This window comes from Genypterus blacodes, unplaced genomic scaffold (genome assembly GCF_046128005.1).
Source record: "Genypterus blacodes isolate CSIRO-AG114 ecotype Tasmania unplaced genomic scaffold, CSIRO-AGI_Gbla_v1 ptg000232l_1, whole genome shotgun sequence".
In the NCBI taxonomy this organism is placed as follows: Eukaryota; Metazoa; Chordata; class Actinopteri; order Ophidiiformes; family Ophidiidae; genus Genypterus; species Genypterus blacodes.
The window spans coordinates 227,754-241,534 of record NW_027467030.1 but is presented as its reverse complement, the minus strand read 5'-3'; the positions used below and the strand labels follow the sequence as shown (position 1 = coordinate 241,534).

Genomic DNA, 13,781 nt, shown 5'->3' with positions numbered 1-13,781 from the left:
AATGTGCATGTTATGCACTGTATTCCGTCACCAATCTGTGTCTGTGTGTGTGTGTAAGCCTCTGCATACCAATGTGTTGTTGTTTTAAAAGCATAATGCACAAAAACAGACAAACATGATAGCTTTAGTGCCCTTTTGTTTCAAGTTGAAGTGACCCACTTGTCGAAGTTGATATCCAGTCTGGTGGCGTTGTCTTTGCAGCGCACCATCATTGGCTGCTCCAGCCTCTTAAAGACCTCAGGCTCAAGGCCTTGATTCCACTCACTGAAATTCCTCCTCACCACCTCGTCCAGAACCAGAACAGTCTGGCTATATGCCAAAACCACATTTTTGCAACTTTCTGTCTCAGGCATGAAAGGTGACTTCTGAAGCAGCTGGTGCAGAAGGAAAGGGTTTAACAGGTTGTTCTTCTAGTTTGGATGAACATAGTGTACAAAGTGCATGTAAATAGATTCTATGGACTCACCTCCATAGGTCTTTGTATGCGGTTTTTCAGGGCCCTCGCCCAGTGGCTCTCGCCTGCTAGCAGGGGCATGTGGCCAGAAGAAGGCCTTGTCCTCCGATTCAACTCCTTATTGACCATTTCTAGCTCCTTCATAAATATGTTGTACACATAGTCGACCTTCTCATCTGTGGTGCGTTTAATGGCCTGGGATTGAAAATGAAAACAGAGAAAAAGAAGATGACCTACAAAATTTTAATTAAACAGACAAATATGGGAAATCTGACAAGCGAAGGAAACAGACTGTATGAGAAAGAGCCTCATATTGGAAATGGAGAGAGAGTGTTGTGTAGGTGTTGCGTGTTGTGTGAGACCTCTCGTTGAGACATGGGCTTGAAAATGTTCAGCAACCGAAGTCCCTCCTCCACTGTACTCGTCACGTCAAATGCAAAGTTGATTAGTATCTTTAGCATCATCTCCAGGTCCTTTACACATGCGCAGAACCTGCATGTAGACATAGACATTACAATCTCCTTCTTCATGAGTGACAGTAGGATGGAGAGGAGATTGAAAGATGGATTGGTTCAATTTTGCCAGACATATTCAAACTAATATCAAAGTTCTATGTGAGGGTTCATTTAACAACATTGTAAAATACTTGTTAATTTATTTGTCTTTTTGTATGAAACATTTAATACTGATCCCATACAAAGTCAAATGTGACTGGATCAAATAGAAATAAGCCTACCTGTTGAACTCTTTGAACCAGGTGTTGTTCTCAATGTCCAGGTTGTCCTTGTCAACAGAACGCAAGGTCTGCAGGTTGCAGTTGAAGATGCTCTCTATCTCCAGCAGCCTGCTCGTGATCTCTGGCCCTTTACTCCCACCAAAGCACGGCAGGGCCCTCTGCTGACCGTCCTCCCAACGGACAAACTGCTGCTGGCAGTCACATAACTGGACGCAGGGAAGGAAAAATGATATCCCACATGATCAAGTTGGTAAGGATGGATGTATTAAGGTATTGACAAGAATAAGAATGGGAATGAGGAAAGTAATACAAATGTACTGCCCAGCACACTGAAGGATATTGGGGGAAGGAGCATGTTTGAATAGGATTTAGAGATTACTGCATGATTTCAAAAATAATAACAATATTTCAGGGTGACGTCACAGGATTTATAGACAAAATATAAACAATGTGTTTTAACAACAGAGTAGCACTAATGCGACAACAATCTCTGTGTCTGTAAATATTAATATCAGGGTTGAGAAAGACGGTTGTGCATACAGGTGTAGTTGGACATGTGTTTATATCTCTGTGAGAGAGGAAGTCACCTCAAGCAGTTCTCTGAATCTCTGAACAAAGCAATCAACCCGAACAAAAATGCTATGCTGGTCCAGGACCCAGCCTGTCGAAGAATACCTAATGAAAAAATAGAGGGAGAAAAAGACAGAATGTAAGAAAAGAAACTTAACTGACCAATAATGAATAACTGTACTTGAAACTACAATGTCAAGCACTGCTTTTATGATTTAAGACTGTTACAGACTCTAAAGAGACCTGCAGATATTCAAATGAATAGTGTATTGAGGTCCAACGTTGTGCTCTCCTACTTGGTATGAATGAATGAGGCACGCAGGTAAATATCCTTCCAGTCTTGGCAGCACTTGATACAGTCGGTAAGGATTTGCCTGCTGGAGGTCACATAGCCCTCAAAGATCCTGTCCAGAGAGATGCTTCGGAGGCACAGGCAGATGATTTCATTACTCATCTGCAACACAGCAGACAACAAAATATAACACAAGCTTCAGGAGTTTACAACATATTCATATGCTAAACAATGACAAACATTTTCAATATTGCCTCTTGAGATCACATGGGTGGAATTCCTCTCCCTTCACTCGCTCTGTGATAAATCCTACCTGTGAGGACAACACGCTATTACAAAGATGTGGGTACCTTATGGAAGAGAGCCGTGATCCTCTCTCTGCTGTTGTAATAGGGGGAGTTGACCCAGATGATGCGGATGAGGCTTATAATGTGCCGTAGTTTAGGAGCTACTTGACTAGGTGGCAGCTGGGCCAGCTCCTCGCAGGGCTCCTTCAACATGGACAGGAAGGACAGGTTGGACTGGGCTTGCAAAGAGCCATCCTGCACACACACATACACACATACACACACACACAGGGGAAAGCAGAGCAGAGATTCAGAAAAATTATTATATATGATTTCATTTGCTTTGTGACTTTCATGTCTGAACCACAATGCAATTTGTGTTCACATCACAAAAAATGTTTGAGCTGCGCAGAAGTGGAGTTAAGTGATCTCAACTCTACAGATGCATAACTTTCCCTGCAGATCTTGAGTGCCCCACTTAAGTCAATAACTCTGAATAGGGCCCTAAATTAACAAAAAAATCTGACATCTACCCATTGCAACTTAAACCTTTTGAACATTGAACTGATTTGAAGTTTCATTAAGAACTGGCTTCCTTTACCTCCATCTCTTTTGTCATGTTGCAGAAGCGCTGTGCATAGAGAGACTTGGAGAGCTGCAGGATGGTCTGAATGTGCTTGACCTCCGGGTTTTTTAGCTGCTGACTGACACCCAACAGCTTGGCAGAATGGCTTCTCCAGAAATGTATTTCCTCCAGTGGGCCACAAGTGGTCATTTCCATAATTTCCTGGGCATTCATTACCTCCTTGATCTGATCTGTCCAGTGAATCATCACAGCTGGAGGAGGAGGCAGAAACATATGAGAGAGAAGGGGATGCCTGAAATGTTGTCTCGCAAACAAGATTCAAGAGAGGACAATAGGGAATAGGGATGAGTCCAGAGATTCAATAGAACTTTGAAGACGTCATCCTCAGTGAGACAGAGGGAAACACAACACACACTCACGTACATATTCCCAGACTTACTCTCCAGTCTCTGTACAAGCTTCTTATCCTTGCTGGCCTGCTCTGCAGTTTGCTGCATGGCTTCCGTTGGGATGTAAAAAACAGTGTTGCCCACCTTCTTAAATACATTATCTGTTTAAACACATCAGTCATGAAATATCACACAGCAATATCAGATTTTTCAGACATTGGGCTATTCACAAGTTCACAAATCATCACAACAGAATGCAGATTATTTATCTACAGCAGTCATTCTGCTGGCATCTACAGTAAATCACAGAACAAACGTGTGTGACCTTCTGCAGTTGGCAAAATTGTGTACCAGAGTAACAGAGGAGATTAATGTCTGTCACTATTTAATATTGTATAAAGGGAACAGACAGATGATCACAGTGAATCCTCCCTCCTTTCCTCCTTCTCTTAGTTACTGACCTGTGAGTTTAGCTAAGTAGCAGTGCATGTTCATGGTGTAGTGGTCCCTTATGCTCTTCTCCCAGGCTGTGTTGAGGGCCACCATTGGAGAGTGTAAACAGGTCAATTTACGCAACATCGACTGAGTTGAGTTGCCCTGCACAGTGAAAAACTGCACTGCTCTGTCAAACGTCTCCACTGTGATAACCATGCCTGCAGCACGGATAAACACTGTCAGATGCTGTTCCTGTTAAAGAGGGGAGCAGAAGAAAAATGAATATGGGCACGGTGGTATGGAGAGGCAGAGGCAAAGAAGGTAATGGAGGTGAAACAATTCAGGATAAATGTAACGGCAGAGCAGAGAAAGGGCCAGAGAAAATCAGAGAAGTCAAAGAGAGGTAAAAAGACATTAAGAAGAATTAATGGTAGATATGAAGTTGTGACAGTGGAAGACAAGGAAGAAACAATTACAACAATGAAGACAGAAGAAAGACAAAGAGCAAGATCAATCAATTGTAAATGTAAACTAAATATGAGGCATTCCAAAATATGACAACATAATTAAAAAATGTCATTCTGGGATTGTTCTGGTGTCATCATTACCACAAGGGTTATTACAGAACCCTGTACCTGCAAGGGCATGGAGAAATCCACCACCAGCCCCCTTTTGGGGTCCAGGTAAACCACCATGGTTGTGATGGAGGCATGATCAATAAATTGATCCAACGCCTTCTCGTGTCCCTCCGTCCATGAGTCCTTGGTCACACGAGGAAGAGTGACAGAACTGATAAACAATCCCCGCTGGATGTAGGGATAGATGTCGATTCCACATGTGACAGAAGAGAGAAAGTAAAAGGGTTATATTCACCGTCAGACACAAATGTTTTATTTAGAGCCACAGAGGAGAATCTGGTGTAAATTCCTGCAGTTCCCAAGCTGTCAGTTGTAATTGCATTGAGTCAACCGATGAGTACAGTGACTACGAATGTCAAGCACACACCAGTAATTAAATCAAAACATGTTCTGTGAATTGAAAATGCATGCATTGTTGCTTTTTGTTTATATACATTAAATAGTACAGGATCACAATTAAATATTCATCTATTGAAAACGCAACTAATCTATTTGATTTCAATTGTTACTGGCTGGGAAAAACGCCATTATTACTATTTTTTTTATTTATTTTTTTACCATTAACATGGTTTCCAACAATAGGATGGCGACCTTACCAGGGTACTTAAGTTTGGATCAGCCTCCTCCATTCCTTCCAAAGCAGCTTTCTCTGTAAAAAACGCACAAAAACAATGTAAATCATACATTTAGAGACAGGTTCATTGTTATATCTGCTTCACACAATCACAGTATTTAGACTTTCTGATACAGCTGCCCTTTGTTATCAGGCACATCTATACCCACCTCTCCCTCGTCTGTGGTGATTTGTTTTTCTTACCTGACAGAATGAGTCAGTTAATATTTTCAATCCAATCTTATTTGTTTCCTTGTTCGCAAAGTCTTCGAGTGACTCATCTGCTGTCCCCTCCTATTGTCTGAACTTCTGTGCTTTTTGTGCACTTTCATTCATAACATGCAATTTAAAGTGTTTTTTTCAGGACGGGACGGGACTGACAAAAAACAAGATTACTCATAAACGACATAATAAAAAAACAGCAAGTGAAAGACAGTGCCGTGAAAACATTCCCCACTTTCCAAACTTTGTTTTCGTGATAAAATGTCTAATACTACCTATTCAAGCTAGCAGACATCAAGCTAACAAGCGCTTACCTGCCAGGTAGCGTCGCCGTCAAGTCTTCACAAGCTGAACACAATTATTAAAAAATAATAATTAATTACAACCTTGTAAATCTCGGAGAGAACAACTCGGCTGGTTGTATTCTACGTATGTTTTAAATAAAAATAAGGAATGCAATAGACAAGTTATCAAGTTAGCTCCAAAAAAAAAATCGCACGAGCTGAAGTGGGTCGTACATTTCTCCATGGAAACCAAACGCTGAGGGGGAACGGGCACGAGCGCGATCACAGGCACGAGCGAAAAGCGGACGAGCGCGAGACGACTGGAGCGAGCACCTTCATCTAATACAGTTCAGAGTATTATCACTCAAGTTCTGTGATTTAAATTTACCCTAATATATCACTGATAAAATGGTAATACAGGCATCAAAATGGAGGTTTTATTATGGGGGAAAGCTTGTAATGGCAGCATTATTTCTTCCACATATTTGTTCTGCTCAAGGTGCCGTTTAAGTGTTTAAAGAGCTGAATAGTTCATATGATTAATTTATTTTTATCAGAATGCGCTCATTCACCATCACATGGGTGCTTCTGATAACACAATCAAAAGGTTTCCAGCATTCATCATTATGCATCTACTGTACATTTCACTGGTTGCAATACTTCGATTGTCCACTTGGTGGTGGTGGCACTCTGTGATCAGAAATACGTAGCTCCATGCACTCGTGCATTCTCACAAGAAAAAGCCTGCAACCTGGGGGACTGTATTCATCTTTAAACACAATATCCATACATGTGTTTGTATACAGTACATTGTACCTTTTAATAAACAAGAAGTTTGAGTTTAAGGCACAGTTGATACTTGATTTCCTGAGATAATGCATGTTCCTATGACTGACATAAGAAATTGGCTTACAATAGTGACAAAATGGCTTTCGTTGCATCATAGCTATCACTCTGATCCTCTTCGGTGGAATGAACCTCTAAGTGTTTCTATGTCTGTGGGTTTAACCGCAGATGAGTCCTCAAAGTCTAATTGAAGCCAATGTTCCAACCCCTTGCTCCTCTCAAGCAGGATATTATGAATGAAGCAGAGGGAGAAGAGCCTGTTTCTCATATAGGTTACCAACCCTACGAGTGAGAAGGAAGAACATTAAAGTTACATGTGGGATTATCATCTCCATGTAAGCTTGTTGGATGGGTCAAGGAGCTGAACCAGTGTCTGAAGTCTGTGGGGCGTGTGCAGCTGTGTGCACCACCATCTTCATCCAGCTAAAGGATCCAGGAGAGAGGGTTGGTTGCTGTCTATGGACACTGTTTGTTCTGTTGATCTCACACTGCACTGAGCTGTCAGGGTGCCTATCTAGTCGCACTCCTATGGGACAGGAAGGAAAAACACTTTTTTGTTCAGAGACAACTGGATTTTACACATGCAAATCTATAATGTAGTATGTGAATGGGCAGTAATTTGTAGTTCTCTGAAATAATGTCACCATGTTTTCAGACATTGATATTGGCCGCATGCATACAAAGCTATTTAGTTTTATTGTTATTTTGCGCATGTAATAGCCATGGTGAAAACAAATTGCATTGCTACCCAAGCAGCTTTGTATCACTTGTACCTTGGCTCGTTGCTCTAACACAAAGAGAAGTGGTGATATGGAAGGATGCAAATGAATCAAAGGAAAGACAATAAAAATTGACTTCCCCAAACAAACAAATTGTTTGATGTATCACAGTGACATTTCCCCAGTTACAGAGAGGCGTGTCTGAAAAGCAACAAAGCATAGACATTGACAGTCAGGCCTATACTGGTATAATAAATAGCTCCAAATCATGCTGATGAGCATGAGAGAGCAGTGAAAAAGGCGTAGATCGATGCGGCACAAGAGGGATTCATCTGACTAAACCAAATCAATCAAATATTCATGGAGCATTTTGTGCACTTTGTCAAACACAAGTGATACCACATACTGAGACACGGCCAAGGAACGAGCCAAATCTGAGACAGAGAATCAGACATTAGCTGACATCATTCCTTTGTTGACGCTCCCTCCTCAATCATGCAATGGGGGCCTGTCCCTGGCCTGGAGAACGCCTGTGGAAGTTACTGCTCATGCCAGAGGCTTCGCCCAACTGCACCAGGGCTCCTGTGGGATCGACCCCAGGAGAGACAGAGACAGAGAGGGAGAAGACAGAGGGAGGAAGACATTGGAGGAGCATACCCAGTGTAACTCAAACCTGCCAGTGTTGCCCAAACCTGTGTTGGATTTCAAAAGATTACAGTTTCAAAGTGACCGAAATCAAAGGGAATTACACAACTCTGATGTACAATTATTTCTTAAACATCAACTCACACACACAAGTTTGAACTTAGAAGTAACAATAAAGTAACGCTTTACCACTGTGACTCTGCCGCAAGCTCAGGCAGGCATTTTAGTCATCCAAGTCAATCAAATGGAGGCTTATGGTGGAGTGTGCGTGGGCAACAGGCTCCAGTGACAGACAGAAACAACACGGGGAGGGAGAAGGAGAGGGAGAGAACAAGCAATGGGGACTGATGGGATAACAGCTGGTACTTGAAGCATGATGGCTCCACAATGCGACAGACAGCCAACGCTCTGAACAACGGAGGAGCTGATGCAGAAAGTGGAGCCAACTTGCGGTAACACTATCAGCATCTTGTAGAGAGGATTACAGCTGTTCACCTCGCTCACCTAGACAATAGTTGTGAATGGGAGAGGGTGAGAAGGGAATAATAGTTAGAGATGGATGTTTTAGATAATGAGGAGCTGGAGAGAAGAGAGAAGGGATGGCTGTGAGATATTACTAAGGGAAAAAAGGAAGTGGAGAAGAAAGAATCGAGGTAGAAGAAGGAATGACAGGAACAGGAACTATGTGTTTGCATAGAGAGTGCACAACTGTGAAACTTTTGTCAAACGTACTGAGTTAAAATAATCCATAAATCAATGCCAAACATCATTAACAGAGTTATATAAATACTAAGATGACAAGAGAAGAAATCTTGGCAGCAGAGAAATCGTTCTGTGATTACATAAATATTGAGCTGCACTTTGACAAATCGAATTCCCAAAGAGAATAAAGCAAGAAAAGCAAGAGACAGACACCCAAGAAAAGCACAAGGAAAGACAAATATTCGTCATCAATGAGGAGGTTTGAGAGGAAACAACCAGTGTAGACAAGGCAGGAGGCAAATTCACTCATGTACAGCATCAAACGCATTGTAATGCAAAGAAACAACTTCCTTCTATTCAGCTTCATTACTCCTTGAGGGAAAATAATTCTTATTGATGCACCACAGAGCACAACAGAAGGAAATCCTCATGACGGCAGATTGATTTGGAATTTTCCTCTCTCATGTCTCAGGGGCACCAGCAGCGATCTGAACAGTTTATCCAAATCTGTGAGGATGTCCCAGTTGGAGTGAGCCAGCCAACCAGGACAGGGGTTTGTCCATGTGACCCTTATCAAATCCCACAAAACAAACACACATGTATCAATCTGTCAGTCAACCTGTCATCCATCAGTGCATCAACCAACCAGTCACACAACCAACCAACCATCACATCAATCAATCAGTATCAGTCCTGTCCCAGAGGTGTGTTGGGAAATTTTCTGGCTGAAAGAAATCTGAAAGAAAAAAAAAGCTTCCCCTTCCTGTGTTGGTCTCTAAGAGAGTGAGGAAGGGATTTTACAAACTAACACCATTTCTACCCAGCTAGAGCTATGAACTCACTGTGGAATGCCTTTTGGGGAATTAAATGTGTTCCAAGCCTTTGAACAGTAAAAGTGTGTCTTTTTGGATTATCTCCAATCAAATATGATGCAAACAAGAAGCTTGTGTGTTCTGTGTTCTCTCACCAGTCCTCCGTGAAGAGAGAAACATCATCCGTGCTGTGTTTGCCAGCCACCTCCAGGATTCTGGCACACATCAGGAAGCAGAAGAGATTCTAGACATGTGTGGACCAAAACATGTGTATGTCTACAATAGAGGTCACACACACACACGTTTGTCTCCGCAGTAACACCAGGAGTCACTGTATGTTACAGAAGGACAAACAGCTCTTTCAAGGACATGTGCACTCCAAAGTTCCAAATATACTCTGCCTGCTCTGCAGCTGTAAGGGGACATTATCTCTCCAAGATCAAAGGCCACAGGTTTTGACCCTTAGTTCTTTAATGCTACTTGACTCATGCTGCCTTTCTGTTGAGGGAAAAAACTTTCTTTTTGCTCAAGGACACGTCCGCCTATTGCTTCTGTAGCATTTAGGGCACATGACGCCACGTCTCAGCTCAAATAAGGATCAACTCAATTCATCTGACTCATGTGAGACTGCATGTTTAACACTGCAAAGCATGCAGAGGGACATCCACAGTCATGGATACTACAGTGTGTACATGCAGTCTATCTATCTATCTATCTATCTATCTATCTATCTATCTATCTATCTATCTATCTATCTATCTATCTATCTATCTATCTATCTATCTATCTATCTATCTATCTATCTACTATCCGTCAGCATCACTGTAGTGGAAATGAGTCTCTCTCTAACCCATAAGTGCACTATGACATCATACAGTTCTTCCATCCATTATCTATACTTGCTGATGCTGTGCAGGGTCTCAGGGGGGCAGGGCCTATCCCAGCATTCACTGAACAGAGCAGACCCTGGATATTGAGTCTGGTAAGTGTTACTATTTTATAGTGTGAGTGGAACAGTGCCTGAACCTGCAGCTTCATGTTTGTGTTCACATTAGTGAGCTTAGCACAACAAAACTTATGTTTACATCTAAAACATTGATGAAATGTGAGAATAATTCAATAAAACCTCCTTAACTCTTGCTTCCTCTTCATTTCCCTCATTGTGTACTTAACTAATTAGTCCTCCCGTTCACACACACTTTCCTTCCCTCTCTCTTGCTCTGCCTCTGCCTTACTATTCCTCTATCTCCTCATTCACTCCATTATTCTCTTTCCCCAGTCATCTTTCTCTCTCTTTCAACTCCTTCCACCTTATTCTTCCCACCCTTCTTCTATATTTCCTCCTTCCTCCTCTGCCTCATCCTTTTCCATCCATTAAACTGTCCCATTATTTGCTCTTCTTCCGCCTCCTCTGTCAGCTTGACCTACAACTACACTACTTCTTCTCGTACGTCCTAATTTTGGAAAGCAAAAAGGCAAAAGAAAGGTCAGTAAAATGCATTTAACAAGATGCGGAGACAAAACAAAACACAGGCAAGTGAGACACACAGACACACAGCTGCATTAAGAAACTTACCTGTCACCACCGGGATTTAAAAATTTGTTAATGTGAGTTCTCCAATCAAATTCAATGTATTTGCTGTTGCACTTTTCTGAATTTTGTGGCATATATTGCAATTTGTTTTTACACCACGCTCCTTTCCACTTCACTCTCCCGCTATGTTTAATAATAGTTAAACCAGGAGAAACAAAATGTTAACATCTGCTATTTCCCACTCTTTTCTCTTTAGAATATTTCATTTTTCATTGTTTGTACAGATGTTTTTTACCAACTTTTAAATGAGGTGATAGGAAACTAAACATCACAATTTCTTCCTCACATCTTCTTCACTTCTGTTTTACGTCGCAATCAATACTGGCTGCACTGTGGGTGTGTGTGGGGTGACTCGCTGAGCTGAATGGGCTTCAGTCATAAATGTGCCAGTCTGCTCCGTGACAAATGCCTTTCTCCGCTTCCTCACACACAATTTTGATCATCTTTGCAAATTATGCGGTAAATATGCGGTAAACTTGTAAATTATGCAGCATGTGGAAAATTGCGAAATTGAGCGATAACTTCAAGCAAAATGAGAACGGTTTGTGAAGTAAACCAGTTGAAATTGTGTGGTGTTTTGCTGGAGGGTGGCGGGGGGTGTGTAGGCTTGCCTCGAGTGCCAATTCCACCAAACAAAACACTCCAAAGCAAAGGCTATTTCTAACTTACTGAAATGCTGAAGCTAATGTTGAGGCATTTCACGTGTCATCAGGCAGAATCATTTACTTATGGGGCGATGAAAACCAAAGGCAGCCCTCTGAAGGCAGCGTTTGAACTCATCAGGGACGTCCCTGCCTAAGGACCTGGGAGTTTTTGGTGGCTATAAACATGAATCTATCAAATCTATTCTCATATAAATAAACTGTAATTTAAATTCATTTAATCAGCGACTCTTAGGTACTTAGATCTTAATACTAACACTTGAACCACAATGTCACTCATTCTATCACAAAGTTGAACTATAAATCACACTTCTGGTTTTTTAGCTGATAATAAACAGAAAAATTGGATCTTTATCCTAATATTGATTTTACCACCTACACAGACTAGACACAGACACACACACACACACAGCGTGAAGTGACAGCAATGTGGTGGAATAAAAGGTAAGATGGTGACTTGTAGCTGTGCTGAGAGTGACATTAGTGGGATATCAGAAGGAACTGCTAAGTCTGGTTAGGGACTGAGGACTGAAAGTTACATTCAACGCAAGGGAGGAGGACTCAGAATGCAGGGCCACACAGGAAATAAGAGAAAAGCAGCCGAATGAAGAGAGACTCACTGACTCACAGAAAAAACAAGGCTTTGGGAAAACACAATTAAGAGGAAACAGATCTCAAATATCAGGCGTACAAGCCACAGGACAAAGAGGTGTTAACACAAATACTGCAGCACAAACGTCTCAGGGGATAACTAACGCAATGCAACTAGAACTTCAGTAGACATAAATCACGGAGGAAAAATCAGTTGACAAAACATGAAGCAGATAAACATGAAAGAAAACCAGCATTACTTCAACAAGAATCACAAGACTAACAAACCATTCACAAACAGCAAGGAAATGGGGATAGATAACACAAACACAGATAAACAAGGCTAACCAGACACGAGAATTACACAGAACACAAGAACAAGAACCAGACAGGAACCAGAGTAACAGAGAACACAGGAACAAGAACCAGGCTGACACGGAAGACCAGCCTCATGCAGAACAGAGCAACAAAACCAGAAGAAACCGCCAAAACGGCGAGAGGAAGACTCAGACTAAATACACACGGCCCTGCTGACAAGGGGAGATCGTCCTAAATGTCACGCTGTGGCTACATTTGAGCAGGCAGCTGATTGAAGTGGCATAATAAGGAGGAGGTTGGGGGCGAGAGAGCCATGGTGAAAGAGAAAGAGATGCTGGGGGGGGGGGGGGGGGGGAAAGGTCAGGGAGACCAAAGAAGTAGAATCTGTCTGGACAGCGCACACTGGGAGGAAATTGGTCAGAGAGAAGAAAGAGAGAGAGGAGAGGTCTTGTGGAGAAGGAGCAAAAAGCTGTTTTGAAAAGAGCGAGGAAGATAAGAATGATGATGAGCTCCAGAGGGACAGAGAAACAGTGACAGAACAGAAAGATGACTTATTCACTTCTTCTCTTTTACCCACTTGCAATCACTGGTGGTTTCTAAATGGGCTTTATATTTTATGATAGGATATACTTTCTAATGTTCTTTTCCCCTTTATGAGCTTATGTAAATGAAAGGGAAGAGAGAGCAATAGACAGAAACCTAATGAAGTCTACCAATAGCGGAAAAAAAGAACACGCAAGGTTACATTTATTGCAGGAATTGTGTGTTGCATTGCACAATACTGAGGTTTCCATTTTTGCTGGTCCAAGCCGTCTGCACTGGAAAAGAAAATCACCAATATCCGTGATCATTTCTTGAAATCTACAAAAGCCCCTGTTTTCTGGAAACATGGTAAAATGTTGACTGGCGTGTGTGTGTGTGTGTGTGTGTGTGTGTGTGTGTGTGCGCGTGTGTGTGTGTATGTGTGCTACATCATTTAACCTCCATGATTTGACCTTCAGGCAGATGGACATGGCAGACAGTGAAACTTTGCCAATGGTCTCCAGCAGGAAGTCTACCTGTTTTCACTTCTGCCTGATGTTTTTCAATACATTTATATTTGGTCTTTGTCAAAAGCTGACTAACATTTTGATTTAAATGGCCTCCCCTGCTGGAAATATCTCAAGGGCAAACAGAGAGGAAAAGAGAATACAGAACAGTGGAGAAGTGTTTCTTTGTTCCGTAACTTTCCTTTGCAGCTGTCTCTGTGATTGATTTCCACAGCCAAGTTATTCTTATGGCAAAATGCGTTCCTGTTGTTCCCTTGGTTTCCTCTCATCCATCGTCTCTTTGGGCTCTTACATCACACATGCTGACATAATTACTGCCGAGTTCTACAAGTCACGA

General features: G+C 41.9%; 1 protein-coding gene across 1 annotated transcript in view; it reads right to left on the bottom strand.

Annotated features, from left to right (window-relative positions):
* The window catches only part of dnah2 (dynein, axonemal, heavy chain 2), a 77,262-nt gene that overhangs the window by 33,225 nt on the left and 30,256 nt on the right, over positions 1 to 13,781 (bottom strand). The window contains exons 3-13 of the mRNA XM_076170791.1: positions 4,373 to 4,555; positions 3,776 to 4,001; positions 3,365 to 3,475; positions 2,941 to 3,176; positions 2,403 to 2,594; positions 2,057 to 2,214; positions 1,778 to 1,865; positions 1,191 to 1,396; positions 817 to 946; positions 467 to 649; positions 160 to 374 (exon numbers count right to left, since the gene is read on the bottom strand). Of these exons, the coding sequence (XP_076026906.1) occupies positions 160 to 374; positions 467 to 649; positions 817 to 946; positions 1,191 to 1,396; positions 1,778 to 1,865; positions 2,057 to 2,214; positions 2,403 to 2,594; positions 2,941 to 3,176; positions 3,365 to 3,475; positions 3,776 to 4,001; positions 4,373 to 4,555 (1,928 nt within the window). The remainder of the gene's footprint in view (positions 1 to 159; positions 375 to 466; positions 650 to 816; positions 947 to 1,190; positions 1,397 to 1,777; positions 1,866 to 2,056; positions 2,215 to 2,402; positions 2,595 to 2,940; positions 3,177 to 3,364; positions 3,476 to 3,775; positions 4,002 to 4,372; positions 4,556 to 13,781) is intronic.